The sequence below is a fragment of the Phocoena phocoena genome, chromosome 1 (genome assembly GCF_963924675.1).
Source record: "Phocoena phocoena chromosome 1, mPhoPho1.1, whole genome shotgun sequence".
NCBI classification, from domain to species: domain Eukaryota; kingdom Metazoa; phylum Chordata; class Mammalia; order Artiodactyla; family Phocoenidae; genus Phocoena; species Phocoena phocoena.
In genome coordinates, this window is record NC_089219.1 from 31401198 (window position 1) to 31418664 (window position 17467).

The window sequence follows — 17467 nt, forward strand, 5'->3', positions numbered from 1 at the left end:
TACATCCATTATGTTTAATTTGATCCTTACCATACCTTGTGAGGTAGGCAAGATAACGAAATCTACATTTTATAGATAAGGCAGCTGAAACAAACAGGAACTAAATAGATTGGATCCTTTTTTGCTCCATTGAGCATCTTCTTGTATACTGTCTTCATTCAGATCCTTGCTAGAAATGTTGAAGAGGACCTCCAGAGGCCAGGCTGACCCTGAATTCATAGCACTGACTGATACAGCAGTTTAAGCAGGTCAGTTCCCCCAAAAGGTCTGATTATCCAACCCACAGGTTGCCATTCTGTTCAAAAGGATGGTACAAGAGACGGTCATTTGACTTACATAAATATTAATACCAGTCCCATTGGGAAAAAAGCAAATGAGGGTTGGCTGCCAGAAAAAATTTCTACTTGCCTGTCCACAAAGGGACTGTCATACCAATTGCTTAAGGAAGCCAAGCTTCCCTCTCTTCCAAAACTCCCATGGGGCCATGTTTTACTATTATTTATGGTTCTTAGCACATCCTGTCCCACATTGTAGTTGGTTATATACGTGGCTTAAAGCTAACTTCAAGTCATTCACCTTTATAACACCTAGCACTCAGCCCACTGCTGTCCATGTAAGAGGCACTCAAACCGGTAAAACATAAACCAATTCAAGTAAATGTTCTTCCAACTGTATCTGACTCCCCTCCAAAAACAAACTTGTGACTAGAAGAGGCACAGACAATTGCCACATTCCTGCCAACATGACTGATTAAAATGCCCTTATGATTGGCTTGGTCACAGTTTCCAGAAGGTGCTGAGGCTTTTGCTAGTTAAACCAGCTTTCATTGGATTTTGTTTTCTATGTGTGTTTTCACCAAAAAATAAAGACATTTCTCTAACAATAGGGACAGAATACATGAAATAGGACTACTTCTTTTTTTTTTTTTTTTTTGCGGTACGCGGGCCTCTCACTGTTGTGGCCTCTCTCCCATTGTGGAGCACAGGCTCCGGACGCGCAGGCTCAGCGGCCATGGCTCACGGGCCCAGCCACTCCGCGGCATGTGGGATCCTCCCAGACCGGGGCACGAACCCCTGTCCCCTGCATCGGCAGGCGGACTCTCAACCACTGCACCACCAGGGAAGCCCAGGACTACTTCTTAATAATGCTAGTCAGTCAATAAGGAAAATAAGTGATCAGTAACACAAAACATCTGACTGTAGGTGTTCCAAGAAAGGAAAAAGGACTAACAAACAAGAATATAGTGCTTTACCATTTACAAATCTTTCACATACATTCCATTTGACCCTCACAACAACCCTGTGAGGTAGGCAGCACAGATATTACTCCCATTTAACAGATGAGGAAAGTGAATCTCAGAGCAATTAACTGATGTGCCCAAGGTTCTACAATTAGTAAATAATTTGTATTTATATCAGTCTTTGGCCTAAAAATTCAGCACCCCACCTCCCCTCATACTTGCCTACCTACTTCACAGGGATAATGAAGATAAAATGAATTCAAGGCTAGAAAAATACTTTGAGGGAAAAAAGCACTATATAATTATACCCGCAAACTATAATTTTCCACGATATATGGCTCATTCCCCTTCTTGTCCCAGCTTGTGCGTGAACCCAGAATTTTATATTGCCTCTGTTCTGTGTTCAGCTAAGCAACAAGTAAGGCAGGGGAACAGTGTGATTCTCTTTAAAACTATATAAATTACAATCAGGATAACTGCTATTATAGCAAGTTGAAAAACAACACAGAAAGGCCAATGTGCAACTGGGACCCACGGAAGCACACAGTAAAGCAAGGCAACATTATCAGATAGGGCATGATTGCATAGAAGGAAATGTGGTGTCAGAGTTCACACTGGCACACACACAGTTATCTAAGGCAAAGTGGTGGCAAAGAAGAGTCATTTGTTCCACATTATATAAACAAGAGCAGAAGATTCATGAGACCCCATGCAACAGTATCTTATGTCACACAGATCTCTCCAGCTGCCTACAGAGACTATAAACAACAGTGTCATCTTCATTTTAAAGAATGACTGTACCTGTGTTCATGTCCTGAACTAAACCAAGGAATAGCTCCATGCTAAACTTCCTTGGCTAAAATACAACCAGTACCATCATTCCTAGTCAGACTAATAAACAGAATGTCTTTTAAGGTAATGAATTAGATGGCTGTGTTTAGATGTTTTTTCAGGATTCCCTTTTGATTCTCCTGCTTTTAAGACCCAAAGAAAGTTATATTGAGTTTTTATTGGTGATTCTAAGTATATGTGTTTATAACAGTTAAAGTGTGGTAGGTGAATTTAACATATTAAAAGAGTACTATAGCATCTGTTCAGAAAAGATTATATACTATACAAACTATTCAAGTCATACAAAACCATTTTTCAGTGTCTTTTCAACTGAGAAGAATCCTATTCAGCACGCTTCTCCTCCTGAGGTGGTTCATACTGAGCAAGCTATGGGGCAAAGACAGAGGAGTTTAGGTGAATTTGATTCTAAATTGGGTAAAAAACTCAGTAGTAACAAAACGAGTTAACTATTCAATTTAATTACTGAATCAGTAAGTTTATATTAAAATCCTATCCTTTTTAAACCACTCAGTGATCTTAATATTTAATATAATCAAACCTAGTGAAAGTTCTTTTTAAATAAACCTTTACAATTACTGGGAAACTAAAACTTAATTCCCATTCATGACTGCACTACACAAATACTTGATATGCAATAATATATATCTTCCCAAAGATGTTGTGGCTTCTAGTAAGGTATAAGCCACCATATTCTTTCTCTCCACCGTAAGTTTACTGAACTTTCTCCTAAAAAGCAGAAAAAAAGAATTATGTGACATACATTAATCTAGCCAGTCAATGAGGAGCAGCTAATGCTTTTGACTTAAAAGGTGCCAAAAAGTTGTGTGGCATCTACACACTGTGGGATCTTGGATAATTTCAGACACGGAATTTTCTGTTATGCCGAGCGGGGGTCTGCTGCAACACTGTGCTAAGATTTGAGTTGTTCCAGTTAGCTGTCAGATTGGAGAAGCTAATTAGACTTCACTGTGCTTTAGTTTCCTCACCTACAAAATGGTCTGTGCACCTGTGTGACTTATCTCACAAGGCTGAGAAGATAAAACACATCATGAGAAATGCCTAGAGTCACGTGAAATGCATTATGTGATTCAGATGTGGTAAAACCTCAAAGACTTAAGAGTTGACTAGTTTGAGCTTTATGAAAATTCTCACGGAAGCTTAAACAAAGAAAAAACTTCAGCAACAGACAAAATTAAGGGCAAGCAAATGTACCGAGGTTAAGTGCAAACAAGTTTACAGAGTTAACACATTACAGGGCCACCACGTGACTGCGCAGACTGTGCGCTGCCCAGTCTAAGGGGTTCCATTAGCAAAGCAGTGGCCCTGTATCGACCTATTAAGTCAACTGCCTAAGACTCTAAGAAATCTCCATTTACTTATAAACCACTAATCATTAACCAATATTTTCATCTTTTTGTCGATGCAGGTTCCCAAGAACCTCTTCTTGACCACACTTTGCTCATCCTATTTACAGTTTGCTTGTGGTTTTCTAGACAGGGCATCAGCTTGGCCTTGCAGTTAACTGAGATTGATATTCACCTGCCTCCCTCCCCTACTGTCCATTTTAGTGAGGTTTTGGTCATATAATCATTAAAGGTGACATTATTTTTAATATGAATTCTTTCAAAAATTTTACCTTTGTTTTCAGTTTTTTATTTTCTTCTACAATAGCTTCATATTTCTCTTTCATTTCTGCCAATTCTAGGCGAAGCAGCTCTATTTCTGGATTTTCTGGGGTAGCAGCTCCTAAGTGATGCTTTAAAAAACTAATATAAAAGTTAAGAATTTACTTGAGCTCAATGAAACTAATGAAATAGCCTTTTGAAATAATTCTCTGATGAGAGTTACCCCACCCTACCACAAATATTTACCCAGAGATCAAAATCCAAATAACTCAAAGAAAGTAATTTTTTCAGTAATCAAAAGTATTTTAAAGGTTATTATCTATGTGAAAATATAGGAGTTCAAAAAAATAAAGGCCTTTTTCTGACTTGAAAAATGAAAAGGATACTCCAAAGCACTATTAGGTTTCTCTGGTTCTTCATATAAGGCTACCAAAACTGCAAATCAAAAAGCAGAAAAAACAACAATTAAAGTCTTAAATTAAAATGGCTGAAATCATATTCCATACCCCAGTAAATACTGAGTGTCTATTATACACCACGCACATTGCTAGGACTGTCCATACCATGGTGAACAAGACAGACAAGGTCGCTGCTCTCAATGAATTTACAGTCTAGTGCAAAAGATAAACAAGGAACTAGACAAAGAAAGACTATCTAGCAGCAATATAGGGTAATGGGTTATAGGAGCACATTGGAAGAACACCTGACTCAGCCCAGGGCACCAGGGAAGGCGTCCCCAAGAAAGAGAAATAAGACCTGAGACCTAGGCAGTGGTTTCAGATAAAAAGGGAAGGCCAAGGGCAAAAGAACAACATATTGAGGAACTGAAAATTCAAGTGTGTCTAGATGGAGTTGTGAAAAGGGGGGCAGGAAAGGTGGTTAGGGAGGAGACTAGAGGATCCTGCAAGTTCAGTCAGGCCTTGGTCCTAAGAACAAAATGGCATGTAATTAAACAGTTATAAGCAGGGGAGTGACAGGATCACTCTTGACTCCTGTGTGGAAGACAGACAAGTGGGACAAGGATTTAAAGGCAGGAAGAGCAATTAAGAGGCTGATATGGTCATCCAGTTTAAAGAAAGTGACCTGGGAATTCCCTGGTAGTCCAGTGCTTAGGACTCTGGGCTTCCACTGCAGGGGGCACGGGTTCAATCCCTGGTCGGGGAACTAAGATCCCGCGTGCCTCGTGGCGCAGCCAAAAAAAAAAAAAGGGAGAGAGTGACCTGCACTAGAGTGATAGAGGGATGAAAACAAGGTAGATATGTTTGAGAAAAACTGTAGAGAATCAACAGTGCTATGGTTAACTGTTGGAAGGAAGAAGCTCTGAATTCAAAATGTTCTTCAAGAATGAAGTTTCACACACAACATGCTAAACAACTACCAACCAAAAACTCTACCAGTAATCAACATGCTCAAATCAGTATTAAAATATATACTTTAGTGGTTTCATATACAATAGTTCACGTCAGCACTACCTTTTCCATCTTATTATTGAACACATTCCTTCTAGGATATACTACTCAAGTAAAAATCTCTCTAAACCAGTGATTAATTTTTTTGTGCACGGAACTCTTTGAAAAATCTGATCAAAGACAAAAAACTCTATCTACACACAAAAAAATGTGCATATCTAGACCCCAGTTTAAGAACACCTCATAAACCAACTTACATGCTCCCCTTTTATTTTTTTAGAGTCGTAATAACCCTTCAAATATAGACTGTATTAAAAAAATCAAATGGGCAACTAATACTAACAACTTACGTTAAGTTCTGATACTCTTCTAAATGTACTTACAGCGCTGTTTTTTGAGAAATTGGCATATTTACATCATCACTACCCTCTCCTCTCCTTCCCTCTTCTTTCAGTGTTACAGTACACTTTAATTCCTCTACTTATTACCTTTTTCTTGAAACTATGTACTCAAGCCTCTGTTTCTTCTTCCATTAATTTCCACTGATCTCTACCAAATTCTAACTTTATAAGACATGAATCCTCTTACCCTTTCTTCCCCTACCCTTTCTTTTAGCTTCTAAGTTTCTGTCAGTGGTAGTTACAAGGTTGATAATTACAGAACATCATGTAAGTGTCAAGTTTCCTGTGCTTTTCTATAGATGAAATATACCTCCTTTTAAACAGACAAGAACTCTATACCCAGTGTTTCCCTTTTTGCCTTAGCAGCCAGGATTTTCAGAGGTTGATACAGTGCTCAAAATAACTAAAATGCCTCTTCTTCCAAATGACTTATCTTTATTTTCAGCCATTCCTATAGTGTTTGTTTTTTTGTTTTGTTTTGTTTTTTTGCTGTACGTGGGCCTCTCACTGTTGTGGCTTCTCCCGTTGTGGAGCACAGGCTCCGGATGCGCAGGCTCAGCAGCCATGGTTCACGGGCCCAGCCGCTCCGCGGCACGTGGGATCCTCCCGGACCAGGGCACGAGCCCGTGTCCCCTGCATATGCAGGCGGACTCTCAACCACCGTGCCACCAGGGAAGCCCCCTATCGCGTTTTAATGTTAGCGTTTTAACGTGGAAATAAGCTGGATAAAAATTATAAGTTAAATCTGTGTAAAGTACACAAAATCAAACTTTAAATAGATCATATCAGTAGATACTCTGTTGTCTGATGTTACTTAGGAGACTGGAAATCTAGGAAAGTTGAGAGGGAATACCAGTAGATGTCAGTAAGGGAAAAGAAGCCTCTCGTGGTTTCCAGTCTCTCATGAAGGAAAATCCATGTATGGCCACAAGGCTGAATATCTTCATTTACCTCCCACTATCATCACTTCTCTGTCCTTACCAGTGTATGTTTCATTCACTCCATCCAGCCACTCTGGCCTCCTTACACTTCCTGAAACTCAACATCACACTTCACTCATGTCTCTGCTCAAATGTTCTTAAGAGAGGCCTTGCCCCACCACCCTATATAAAATGGCACACCCATCCTCCTTATGCCCTTACTTTGCTATGTTTTTTTCATAACACTTACCGCTGGTTGACACTATGGTTTATCTGTCTCCCCCAACTAGGATATAAGTTCATTTAGAGCAGGGACTTTTTTTTTCCCCCAGTGTTTTATCCCCGGTGCCTAGAACAGACGCCTGAATAAAACGGTTAAATAAATGAAAGAAGTGCGCTTGTGGAGTTTTTTGAGGGGTGGGGGAGGTCGATGAAATTCCAAGAGTCTGTGATACCTCCCCAGGTGACAGCACAAGTGCTTTCATGTAGTCCCTTAAATGTTTACTGAAACTTATTTGCAAAGAGATAGGAAACTGGTACCTGAACCTAAGGTAGCAACTCAAAATTACCACCCCATGCTTGGGAATTAAAAGCCTTGCATTCTGCTAAGACCCAGAGTTGTTATTCTCCCAGAATTTTCTCCTAACTTTTGCTTCTGGCCAAAAAGCAGTTACCAAATTATTTCCCAGATATTTACTGTACTTCTCGTAGGGACCCAGATCATCATCCCTGCCAACTCCTCTGTTCTGCACCCTTGAAAGTTCCAGCCAGTGAGTTGAATGATACATAACAGGAATTCGCCTTATGGCTTAGCTCATGAAATAAGCAGTACCCACACTACCTCTTGGAACCCTCCAGTTTCAAGCACCTTATTCATCTACTTAGATCTTGAACCCCAGAGTAAGAGATACAGTGTAACAGCTTCCATTTTTTAAAGTGAAAACAATATAACCGTTTTGATGTGCCCTCAAGCTCTTTAAACTGTGATTCTACTTTAATTGTGAAATCTGCACAAAGTAGGAACTGATATAGACTACGAAACTGGGTTCCGTTGAAAAGCCACAGCCAAACCGCTACTTCGGGGATTAAGTTCACTTAGCTACTTTATAGCCCGCTTTCAAACCTGGTCATCGCCCTACTTGCCCTTTGTTCAAAGGAAAGTGTTTCTGTACAGGATTTTGAGGGCTCCGAAAAAAGTGTCAGGAGGGAGGAGTTGGGCTCTCAAGGTCTTTAGCAAACATGCTCACTGCGGCTGCTCAAGGCAAAGCAACGGAAGTTGGAGGGACTTCACAACAGCTGCAAGAGTTTGACTCCCTGCGGCGAGAGCGGTAGCGAGTGCGAGGCTACCCAACCCCGGCGGCGGCCGGCAGCCAGGCGTGAGCCGGTCCCCGCTGAACCCCGAGGCCCACCTCGCTGAACCCGGGACGAGTTCCACCTGTTCCCCTCCTGCCCCACGCCACGGCCCGTCTGGGGCGCTGCGCCGAGGAGCACGACGAGGTCACGAGAAACCCTCTCCTGGCCCATGCTCACCCTTGGTCAGCGTGTCCAGCACCCCCGACTTCTCCAAGTACCTCCGGAACTGCTCGCGCTTCGAGTCGGCGGCCTGAGGAGACACGGCGGGTCAGTGGCCGAAGCCCGGGGGCCGGAGCAGGAAGAAGGCGCTGGGAGTCCGGCAACGCCGCCTCCGCCTCGCCACCTCAAGCCCCCCAGACCTGCGCGCGCGCCCCCACTCCCACCCAAGCCGACCAGCGGCTGGCTACCGCCCGCACGCCCCCAGCCACGCCGCGCCCCCCTCACTTTGTAATGGGCCATAGTGACAGCGGCAGCGGCGTAGCTGGCGCCGGAGACCGTGGCGGGAGGGCTCGGAGCAGCACTGCTCATGCGCGGAAGGGCGCGCGCGCCTGCGCACTTGCGAACCACGGTTCGGGACCGCCGGGGTGTGGCCCGTTTTCATGGTGACCAGGACGCTCTGAATGCCCCATAGCGAGCTGAGCCCAAGGAGGCTGCGTACGCCCGCCCCTCTGTCTAGCAAAGCAGCACTCCTCCTTCCTCTTCCGGTTCTCGCAGAGATTCGGTTACTTAGTAGGAGGCTGGGTTTTGGTAACTCCGGACAAGTGTCCAGGTGGGGCCAAAGGTGGGCGGGGCGCCAGGGGGCGGGGCCTACTGAGCCTGGAGCATTAGAACTCATTCTAGAGACTGGGGTCTCCTGACACCGGGAGTGGGCGGACCTGTCTCAAGTAGGACCTCCGGAGCTCTGGCAGCGTGTGTGTGCTGGCTTGTCGACCCCCATCTTGAAAAAGGGCGCACTAACGAGGGCAACTCTTGGATTTCCAATGGCTAGAGGACTGCTTAGAATCGTCTGTTTGGGCTCCAGCTCTTATTTTTTTTTGGGGGGGGGCTCCAGCTCTTATATTTGGAGTCTCCTTGTTTTGTGGCCAACTTGATGTGGGCCTCCGGAGGGTGAGCAGTAATGTGCTAATAATAGCACTTTTGAGCGCTTACTGTGTGCCTGGCAGTGCATTAAACACATATGTTTCTTATTTTAATTCTCACACCGTCCCTGTAAGGTAGGTACTGTTAGTAAACTGTCAAGTATAGATAACCAGTGAGTAGTAGAGCCAAGACTCCGATCCTGGCACTGAATCACGATGCTATCTATAAACTGGTGAAAGAAAGCGACCAGTCTTTTTAGGATTTTATTTACCTAGATAGCAACATTATGATTATATTCAAGACAGATCAGGTTGCAGTCTATAAAGAAACTACGTTAAGTCCCAGGGGCAAACAAAGTATAATCAGTGTCCAGAAGTAAAAGATGAATAACCAAAAGAGGGAATTACATAGATTAAGAACAATCTCTGAAGGCTGTGCTCCCTTCAAGGAAAAACCTGGTTCCATTTAGCTTTGATTCTGACATGTGATTTTCCCAAAATTAGTGTTATTCTGAAGGGAGCCTGTAGAAAAGTAGTCCTGATTTGGTAACTCTATGTCTTTGAAGTTGAAACTAGTCCTTCCCAATTCAGAATTAGCGCCATTTTCCCTTTTTTAAATGGGTTTGCAGTTGTCTGTCTAAACAGCTGGTCTGTAGAGCTGCCCTGTTTTTTCTGTGCTCAGCCATCATTAAGCTACTTCTTTGATAACGTAATACACAGAATGTCTAAAAGCCAACAGCTGTTCAGATCTGAAGGTCTGTGGGAGCCCGCCTACCAATGAGGTTGTTTGTCAGCGACACTAAATGATTTGGAGGACAAGCAGTAGGGTTACTGCAGGTTTTGACCAACTCGGATTCAAAGGACAACCCTCCCAAAGAATCAGGAGTGTCTGGAATGACAAGTGGATGGAAGTCTCCCTGTGAAGGAGGAAGCGTTCTGATTGTGCTCTCTCTGAGCTGGCCCTTGACGTTACCTTTAGGAGGTGATGCATGCTTTTCATTTTCTGCAGAGGGACCCCAAGTAGCACGAAGCCATTTCGGTTTCCAGGTGTAGTTAGCTGGCAGAGAGAAAGCTGTTTGGGGTGACTGCCCCGTGTGGTTGTTCAGATCTATAGCACCACCTGGAAGAGAACAGTGACCTTTAGAGTAGTGGTTCCTTTTGCTGTCTTTGCCATCAATTTCTCTTTTTCTCCTCAACTGGTTACCATTAACTTCTTTTCCAGATATTTTATGAGTGTCTCCTTTATTACTTGAGTTGATGTTTTGAAGATGACCACAGGTAGTACTAAGCATACACATCTCAGAAAGTAGCGTTTCCTGTTCATCCAAAATGCCTTTGTCATCATTTCCACTGTGATTATCTGGATCTGTCTGAAATGCAGGTGGATTTAAACCAGGGTACGCTGCTGTGTGTGTTTGCTTTTCCACTAACAGACTGTAATCAGGTGCAGAAGAGAATCGTTTCAGTGAATTTGCAGATGTGTTTTGATATTTGGCAAGGTTTTGTTTTGACTTGTTAGTACAAAATTCATTATGTTCATCCTTCAATTTATATTGTCCCCAAAGCCCTCTTTTAATCTTTTTAAAACCTAGATGGAATATTTCTAGAACATTTAAGAAAAGTGAAACAGTAGCTATGGATTGCATAAATAATAGGAATATCGTCTTTTCTGTGGGTCTTGAGACAAAACAATCAATTATATTTGGACACGGGTGGCCGTGGCATTTAAATAGAGGCTCTAAGTGAAATCCATATAAAAGATACTGTCCAATCATGAACCCAACTTCAACCACAGAGCGAGTGAGAATGTGTATCACATAAGTGCAAAGCAAGGTTCCTCTGAGTGGAGCTTTATTTAGTTTCCTTTGCTCAAGCTGACGCAGTTCTTGCTCCAATCTCTTCCGATCCCCAGGCATTTCAAGCTCTACCTCCTCCAGTTCACCCCTCAGTTGAGCTTTCTTCATCTGCCTCTCCTTCTCCAGAACTCTCAGTTGGTACAAAGCATGGCCCATGTAGACCAGGGATGGTGAAGACACAAATATCACCTGCAAAACCCAGAATCTAATGAGGGAGATAGGAAAGGCCTGATCATAGCATACATTTCTGCAGCCGGGTTGTTCTGTATTACAGATGAAGCCAGACTGCTCATCATTCCAGACATCTTCAGCAGCTACACCCAGAACAAGCATTCGAAATATGAACAGGACGGTGAGCCACATCTTTCCAATCATGGTGGAGTGGATGTGAACTTCCTCCAGAATGCCTCCAAGGAAACTCCAGTCCCCCATGTTTATTTAGTCAGCCATCTTGGCTCTGAACCCCATCAAATAGGAGGCAGGTAAGTTCTTCCAGTCTGAGGGGTGTGCTATTTCTTAAGGCAAACCTACGGCCAAAATATGAACAAAGCATCACTCTTTCAGCATGCTGGTTGCTCTACTTTTTTCCCTAGAAAGTTGTAATAATCTGTTACGAAGAATATGTTTAAGATGTCAGGAATATAAAATAATTTATGTTTAGACCTTACAATGCAATGGGAAAAAAAAAGATACCTGGAGGAGGGGTGTATATATTCCCTCCTATGAAGAATAGAATTATAGGAATTCCTATAAGAAAAGAGTCTTCTTACTCAGCTGAAGTTTGTTGTTTTATTTTTTTTAACTGAGAACTTTTGGAGAGGTTCCTAAAACTACTGACTTGATCTTACAAACCTATTAAGATTATTTTATATAAAAACTATAACCAAAGTCAATGATTTTAAAATCTCATTTATGCACAAAGGAAAAGGCACGTTTCAGTTCATAATCCAGTAAGATACAGCATTTAAAGAAACCAAAAGAAACAAATCTGGCTCTCACTATAAGAATGTAGAATAGTTTTTTAATCCACATTTAAATGTCTAAATTCTAGTTTCTTTCTGGCAGTTTTTGAGCATTTTCAGAAATCATTTCAGTAATATATTTATGAATATTTATGAAATTATTACTAACTTTGCTGTGAAAATTTTCCAAAAATTCTCAACTAGTTTGTACTACCAGGATGTTATTAGATATTGCTTGAAATAAATGGATCATTGGTACGGTGGTAGTATTATAGAAATTTTCATTATAACAGTATTTGACCTTTTTAAGACATGTAGCTTGCTTTGTGGAGGGAGCAGTGGGGCGAGTTATAATATAGATGCTTGGATTATGAGCCAGTAGGTTCCATATTAGAGTTGATACCCTAGGATATCTAAGAGAAAGTATATCCCAAAGGAAAGAAAAAAAGAGTGAATGTTTTCATTCACTTTCATTTAACATAAATGTATGTCCTATATCCCTTATAGAAAGGGAAATGATACACAATCAAACAACATACTGGGATATTATAGCTACAAGATATGTGCATCACAAAAATCCTATGAGGTAGGTATGTTGTTCCCCCATTTTACAGATCAGGAAACTGAGGCACACCTTAAATTACCCAAGATTACACAGCTACAACTGGTATTCAAACTCAATCACTGTGGCTCTAAAGTCAGCTCTTAACTGTTTTACTAAACTGTTATTTTTCCTCTCTAAGCACACTTGAAATTTTCATGAAAGAGTTATTAAGAAATCATCTGTTTTCTCTTACAAGTTTAATTATTTACATTAGGTATGTCAAATAGTGAAAGTTTTGACTTTTTAAATAACAGGTTCTAGAGTCTTTAGTTCCTCTTTGAAAGCTTTATATAGTTCAGAAGACTTGCAGAAGCATCAAACTTCTAAAATTGAGTTGTATTCCTGAGATAGAGAAAATTTCTATTTGACTTTATTATGTTAATAGTACTATACTCTTTGACCCAACAATCCAAATCATTTTAAAGTGTAAGCAAAGATATTATTCTTGTTGTTTATAATAATCATAACTTGAAAATATCCAAAATAATTATCAATACAAGAAAGACTGTATTGTTCATATAAATAATAGTACATCCACAGTGTGGTACTATGCAACCAATAGAAGTAATAAATATATACTAACATAAAAAGACATTGATATATCGTTTCAGTAACATTCACATTATAAAATATAGAATAATATGGCCCCATTATTGTACATTTATTTATATGTAGAGATGCGTCCAATAAAGCCTAGGATATTCTTCAAAATATTAACTATGATTATCTCTGGGTAGTGTGATTACAACTGACTTAATTTTTTATAATTATATATATTTTAATTTTTTCTTTTACCATGAGCACTTTACTGTTAAAATCACCAAAGGAAATTAAAGTTTTTTTTTTTTCCTTAAAGGACAAGTGCATGGTATTTCCTGAAAGAAGAAGTACTATTATTTAGCTTCAAATCTTAGGTCCTAAAGCTTTCATAGCAAATGACACAAATACTAATATACACAGATACAGTACTATAGAGTTCAAAAGAAAACAAAAAAATTTCAAATGACTCTTAATTAGCTAAGACAGAGAGATTAACACAGACCTTTCTCAGTTTAGGTAAATCTGAAGCAGATCATGCTTAAAAGTTATACCACAGCCATCTTCAGCTTAATCTCTGAATGTGTCCCTTTGCAGATGTAGAGCAGATTCAGTTTGGTTCAGTGCAGTGAGTGAGTCAGGCATCAGCTAAAATCCATCTCCCTGTCTTCATTCCTGCTTCTAAAATAGCGCTACCCAATGGAACTTTTTTTTTTTAATCCGGTGGAACTTTTTGCAGCAATGTTGGAATAGACTCCATCTGCACTGTCCAATAAGATGGCCACTAGAAACACATAGCTACTGAGCACTTGCAACGTGGCTTGTGTAACAGAGGCACTGAGTTTTAAATTTTATTTAATTTTAATTAAATGTAAATAGCTACATGTGCTTAGTGGCTACCTTATTGGGCAGCACACATAAAGAATATTTCCAACATTTCTAATACTACAGCACAGTTTAGGAGACTAAAATTATGAGCCCCAAATTAAGCTGAATAAATGGCTCCTCTATAATTCAGAGATGTCACATTTAAAACACCAGATGTTTGTGTGCTTTTTTAATGGTAACTTTGCCCCCCCGGGAACCCAGAAAGACATCACAGTTTTTGGTAATGTGAGCGATGTTTCTAGTACCAGAATAATCTAACTAGATAATAACTTCTTAGCCATCAGTCTTAATAATCAATGGGTCATGTCCGATTTCATAGTTAGATGAATCCTGTTTCTCTGTCTAGTTTTCTATTATTAACAATTACATTGCACTTTAGGTCATTAAAGATCTCTCTTCAGAGCTAGTGACCTAGTGGGTTGGCAATGGCAGATAAATATTTCTTCCCTGGGCTTCTTTGCCAACTATAGCTAATTTTCAAATTAAATGCAACCCTTTCATCAGGAAAATATATATATATTCATATTTGTATAGTATGTATTATATAAATTATATATTATGTGTAATATATAAATTGTTAGTAAACTTAAAAAACACTAAGCTTCATTAGTAGTCAGAGAAATACAAATTAAAATAAAGTATTATTTTTAACTATCAAAATGTAAATTTTTTCAAGTTTTATAATACCTGCTTTTGGCAAAAGTATGAGGAAGCTGTTACTCTCATATGCTATCAGTGAGAATATAAATGTATACAGCTGTTTAAAAGGTAATTCAGGGGCTTCCCTGGTGGCGCAGTGGTTAAGAATCCACCTACCAATGCAGAGGACACGGTTCGAGCCCTAGTCTGGGAAGATCCCACATGCCGCAGAGCAGCTAAGCTCGTGTACCACAACTACTGAGCCTGCGCTCTAGAGCCCGTGAGCCACAACTACTGAGCCCACGTGCCACAACTACTGAAGCCTGCATGCCTAGAGCCTGTGCTCCACAACAGGAGACGCTACCGCAATGAGAAGCCCGCATACCGCAATGAAGAGTAGCCCCCGCTCGCCACAACTAGAGAAAGCCCCAGCAACAAAGACTCAACTGAGCCAAAAATTAATTAATTAATTTTTAAAAAGGTAATTTAGAGGGCTTCCCTGGTGGCGCAGTGGTTGAGAGTCCACCTGCCGATGCAGGGGACGCGGGTTCGTGCCCCGGTCTGGGAGGATCCCACATGTCGTGGAGCGGCTGGGCCTGTGAGCCATGGCCGTTGGGCCTGCGCGTCTGGAGCCTGTGCTCCGCGATGGGAGAGGCCACAACAGGGAGAGGCCCACATACCGCAAAAAAAAAAAGGTAATTTAGGGAATTCCCTGGTGGTCCAGTGGTTAGGACTTGGAGCTTTCACTGCCATGGCCCGCGTTCAATCCTTGGTCAGGGAACTAAGATCCCACAAGCCACGTGGCACGGCCAAAAAAAAAAAAAAGTTAGTTTAAATCTATCAGAATTAACATAGCATTTCTGCTTCTGGATGCTTGAAATAACCATTCATTCATTCATTCATTCTCAAAGACACACTGCACGTACTAGGATGTTCACATAGCACTGTTGGTAATAGTACAAAATCAGCAACAACTTAAGTGTTCAATAGAGGAATGGTTAAATAAACTATTACATCTTTATCATTAGCAATTCAGAGAATAAAGATCTCTAGAACTAACAGAAAGATCCCTAAGTCATATTATAAAACAAGTTACAGAACAATACATGTAGTGTGATCTCATTTATCTTGTTAAAAACCTTCATTCCAGGGCTTCCCTGGTGGCGCAGTGGTTGAGAGTCCGCCTGCCAATGCAGGGGATACCGGTTCGTGCCCCGGTCCGGGAGGATCCCACATGCCGTGGAGCGGCGAGGCCCGTGAGCCATGGCTGCTGAGCCTGCGCGTCCGGAGCCTGTGCTCCGCAACGGGAGAGGCCACAGCAGTGAAAGGCCCGTGTACCGCAAAAAAAAAAAAAAAAAAAAAAAAAAAAAAACCACTTCATTTCATATTTACATTTCAATAGCTAAAACAGCGAGATCAACCCAAAACTTTCTTAGTGTAGGTAAATCTGAGAAACAAATCATTCTTTGAGAAGTTACACCAAAGTCATCTTCAACTTGTTCTCTGAATTTATCCCTTGGGGGGCATAGAGCAGATTCAGTGCAGTTCAGTGCAATGAGTGAGTCAGCCATCAACTGAAAGGCATTTCCCTTTCTGCTCATCCTGAGTTGAAAAAGGTCTAGGAGAATATACACCCAACTGTTGACAATGGTCATCACAAGGGAAAAGAGCAGGTTTGGGGTGGAAAGGTAAAAGAGTTTCTAAGTTCTTTGTTTAACCAAGAACATAACTGTATTCTCATACTCAAATTTTAAAGAATTCTGAAACAAATCCCAGATCAGCTTTCCTCAAAATGCTAAAATACTACTTTTCTCACTATAATTAAGCATGTATCCTCCTTTCAGAATACAGCAACATGTTTAGGGGGGTTTTAAATAAAACATGCTTATGATAGAAGAAGAAAAAATTGTCTTTCCTGCGTTCAGGTGACCTAAAACTACTATTTTGGAAAAAGAATGGCCAGCAATCTGGGTTCCATACAAGAAAAGGACACAGGCATCCCAGCTTTCAGATATGACATTTTACCTTTTGTAGATACCCACTCATAGAAGAACCACTAGCCATGTAAAGGATGAGAATCTTATCATAGATGAGACTCCAAAAAAAGTCCAGGTACATAGTGTGCACGAGAAAGGTAGTTCCAGGTTCCTTGGGATCCTAGACACACTATTCAAATCTTTTTGTTTTGTTTTGTTTGGCTGCGTTGGGTCTTTGTTGCTGCACATGGGCTTTCTCTAGTTGCAGCGAGTGGGACTACTCATCGCAGTGGCTTCTTGTTGTGGAGCACGGGCTCTACGCAAGCGGGCTTCAGTAGTTGCAGCACGCGGGCTCAGTAGTTGTGGCACACGGGCTTAGTTGCCCACACTATTTGAATCTTAAACTAGCAATCCAGAGAATTCTTCTATAAGGTATTTCTACCATTCTTGGTACACCCTCAGAAAGGTTTCTTCCCATACTCCCATGATACTATTTTTTTTAAATAAATTTATTTATTTATTTATTTGGCTGTGTTGGGTCTTTGTTGCTGTGCGCGGGCTTTCTCTAGTTGCGGCGAGCACGGGCTACTCTTCATTGCGGTGCGCGGGCTTCTCATTGCGGTGGCTTCTTTTGTTGCGGAGCACGGGCTCTAGGCGTGCAGGCTTCAGTAGTTGTGGCGCGTGGACTCAGTAGCTGTGGCTCGCAGGCTCTAGAGAGCAGGCTCAGTAGTTGTGGCGCACAGGCTTAGTTGCTCTGCAGCATGTGGGATCTTCCTGGACCAGGACTCGAACCCATGTCCCCTGCATTGGCAGGCAGATTCTTAACCACTGCGCCACCAGGGAAACCCCACCATGATACAATAAACTTTTGGTATTTGGGGAACACAGCAGTGATAGACCAGGAGGGCAGGAGAATATGGGCTGTCAAGTCATTACCAACCTTTAAATCCTGCCCCCTCTTAGACAAGTTACTTGATTTTTTGTAAGAGTTCCCATATCCTCCTCTCTAAGACACAGAGTAATAGCTGCCTTTCTGGGTTGTTAAAAAGATGAGCAATAATGCATGCAAAGCACCCCAAACAGTGACTTATCTACTCGAACAGTGATGGAAAGTGATAATCAATAG

The 17467-nt window shown here is 41.3% G+C and overlaps 2 protein-coding genes across 3 annotated transcripts; both read right to left on the bottom strand.

The window, feature by feature from the left end:
• MYCBP (MYC binding protein) lies at positions 1-8325 on the bottom strand. Of its 2 annotated transcripts, XR_010656203.1 has the most exons (6): positions 8245-8325; positions 7978-8050; positions 4104-4152; positions 3729-3858; positions 1133-2818; positions 1-908 (listed from the first exon to the last, which is right to left on the bottom strand). XR_010656203.1 is itself a non-coding variant. In XM_065884161.1 (5 exons), exons 1-5 carry the CDS (start codon positions 8257-8259, stop codon positions 2414-2416), a joined length of 312 nt encoding a protein of 103 aa, XP_065740233.1. In that variant the 5' UTR covers positions 8260-8321; the 3' UTR covers positions 1235-2413. The 2 variants fall into 2 exon arrangements, 1 of the variants encoding a protein (XP_065740233.1); XM_065884161.1 differs by lacking the exon at positions 1-908 and having other exon boundaries at positions 1235-2458; positions 8245-8321.
• Positions 8326-9622: 1297 nt separating this feature from the next.
• GJA9 (gap junction protein alpha 9) lies at positions 9623-11167 on the bottom strand. The gene has a single exon (XM_065888068.1). It carries the CDS (start codon positions 11165-11167, stop codon positions 9623-9625), a length of 1545 nt encoding a protein of 514 aa, XP_065744140.1.
• Positions 11168-17467: the final 6300 nt, after the last annotated feature.

Excerpts from the sequence above, each read along its gene's own strand:
- GJA9 (XM_065888068.1), bottom strand. The coding sequence starts at position 11,167 with ATGGGGGACTGGAGTTTCCTTGGAGGCATTCTGGAGGAAGTTCACATC.
- MYCBP (XM_065884161.1), bottom strand. Across the intron at positions 3,859-4,103 it reads AAACCTAATAGTGCTTTGGA|TTTTTTAAAGCATCACTTAG; the intron begins GTATCCTTTTCA and ends CTTTTATATTAG. Across the intron at positions 2,459-3,728 it reads ATAAAAAACTGAAAACAAAG|CTTGCTCAGTATGAACCACC; the intron begins GTAAAATTTTTG and ends TTTGCCCCATAG.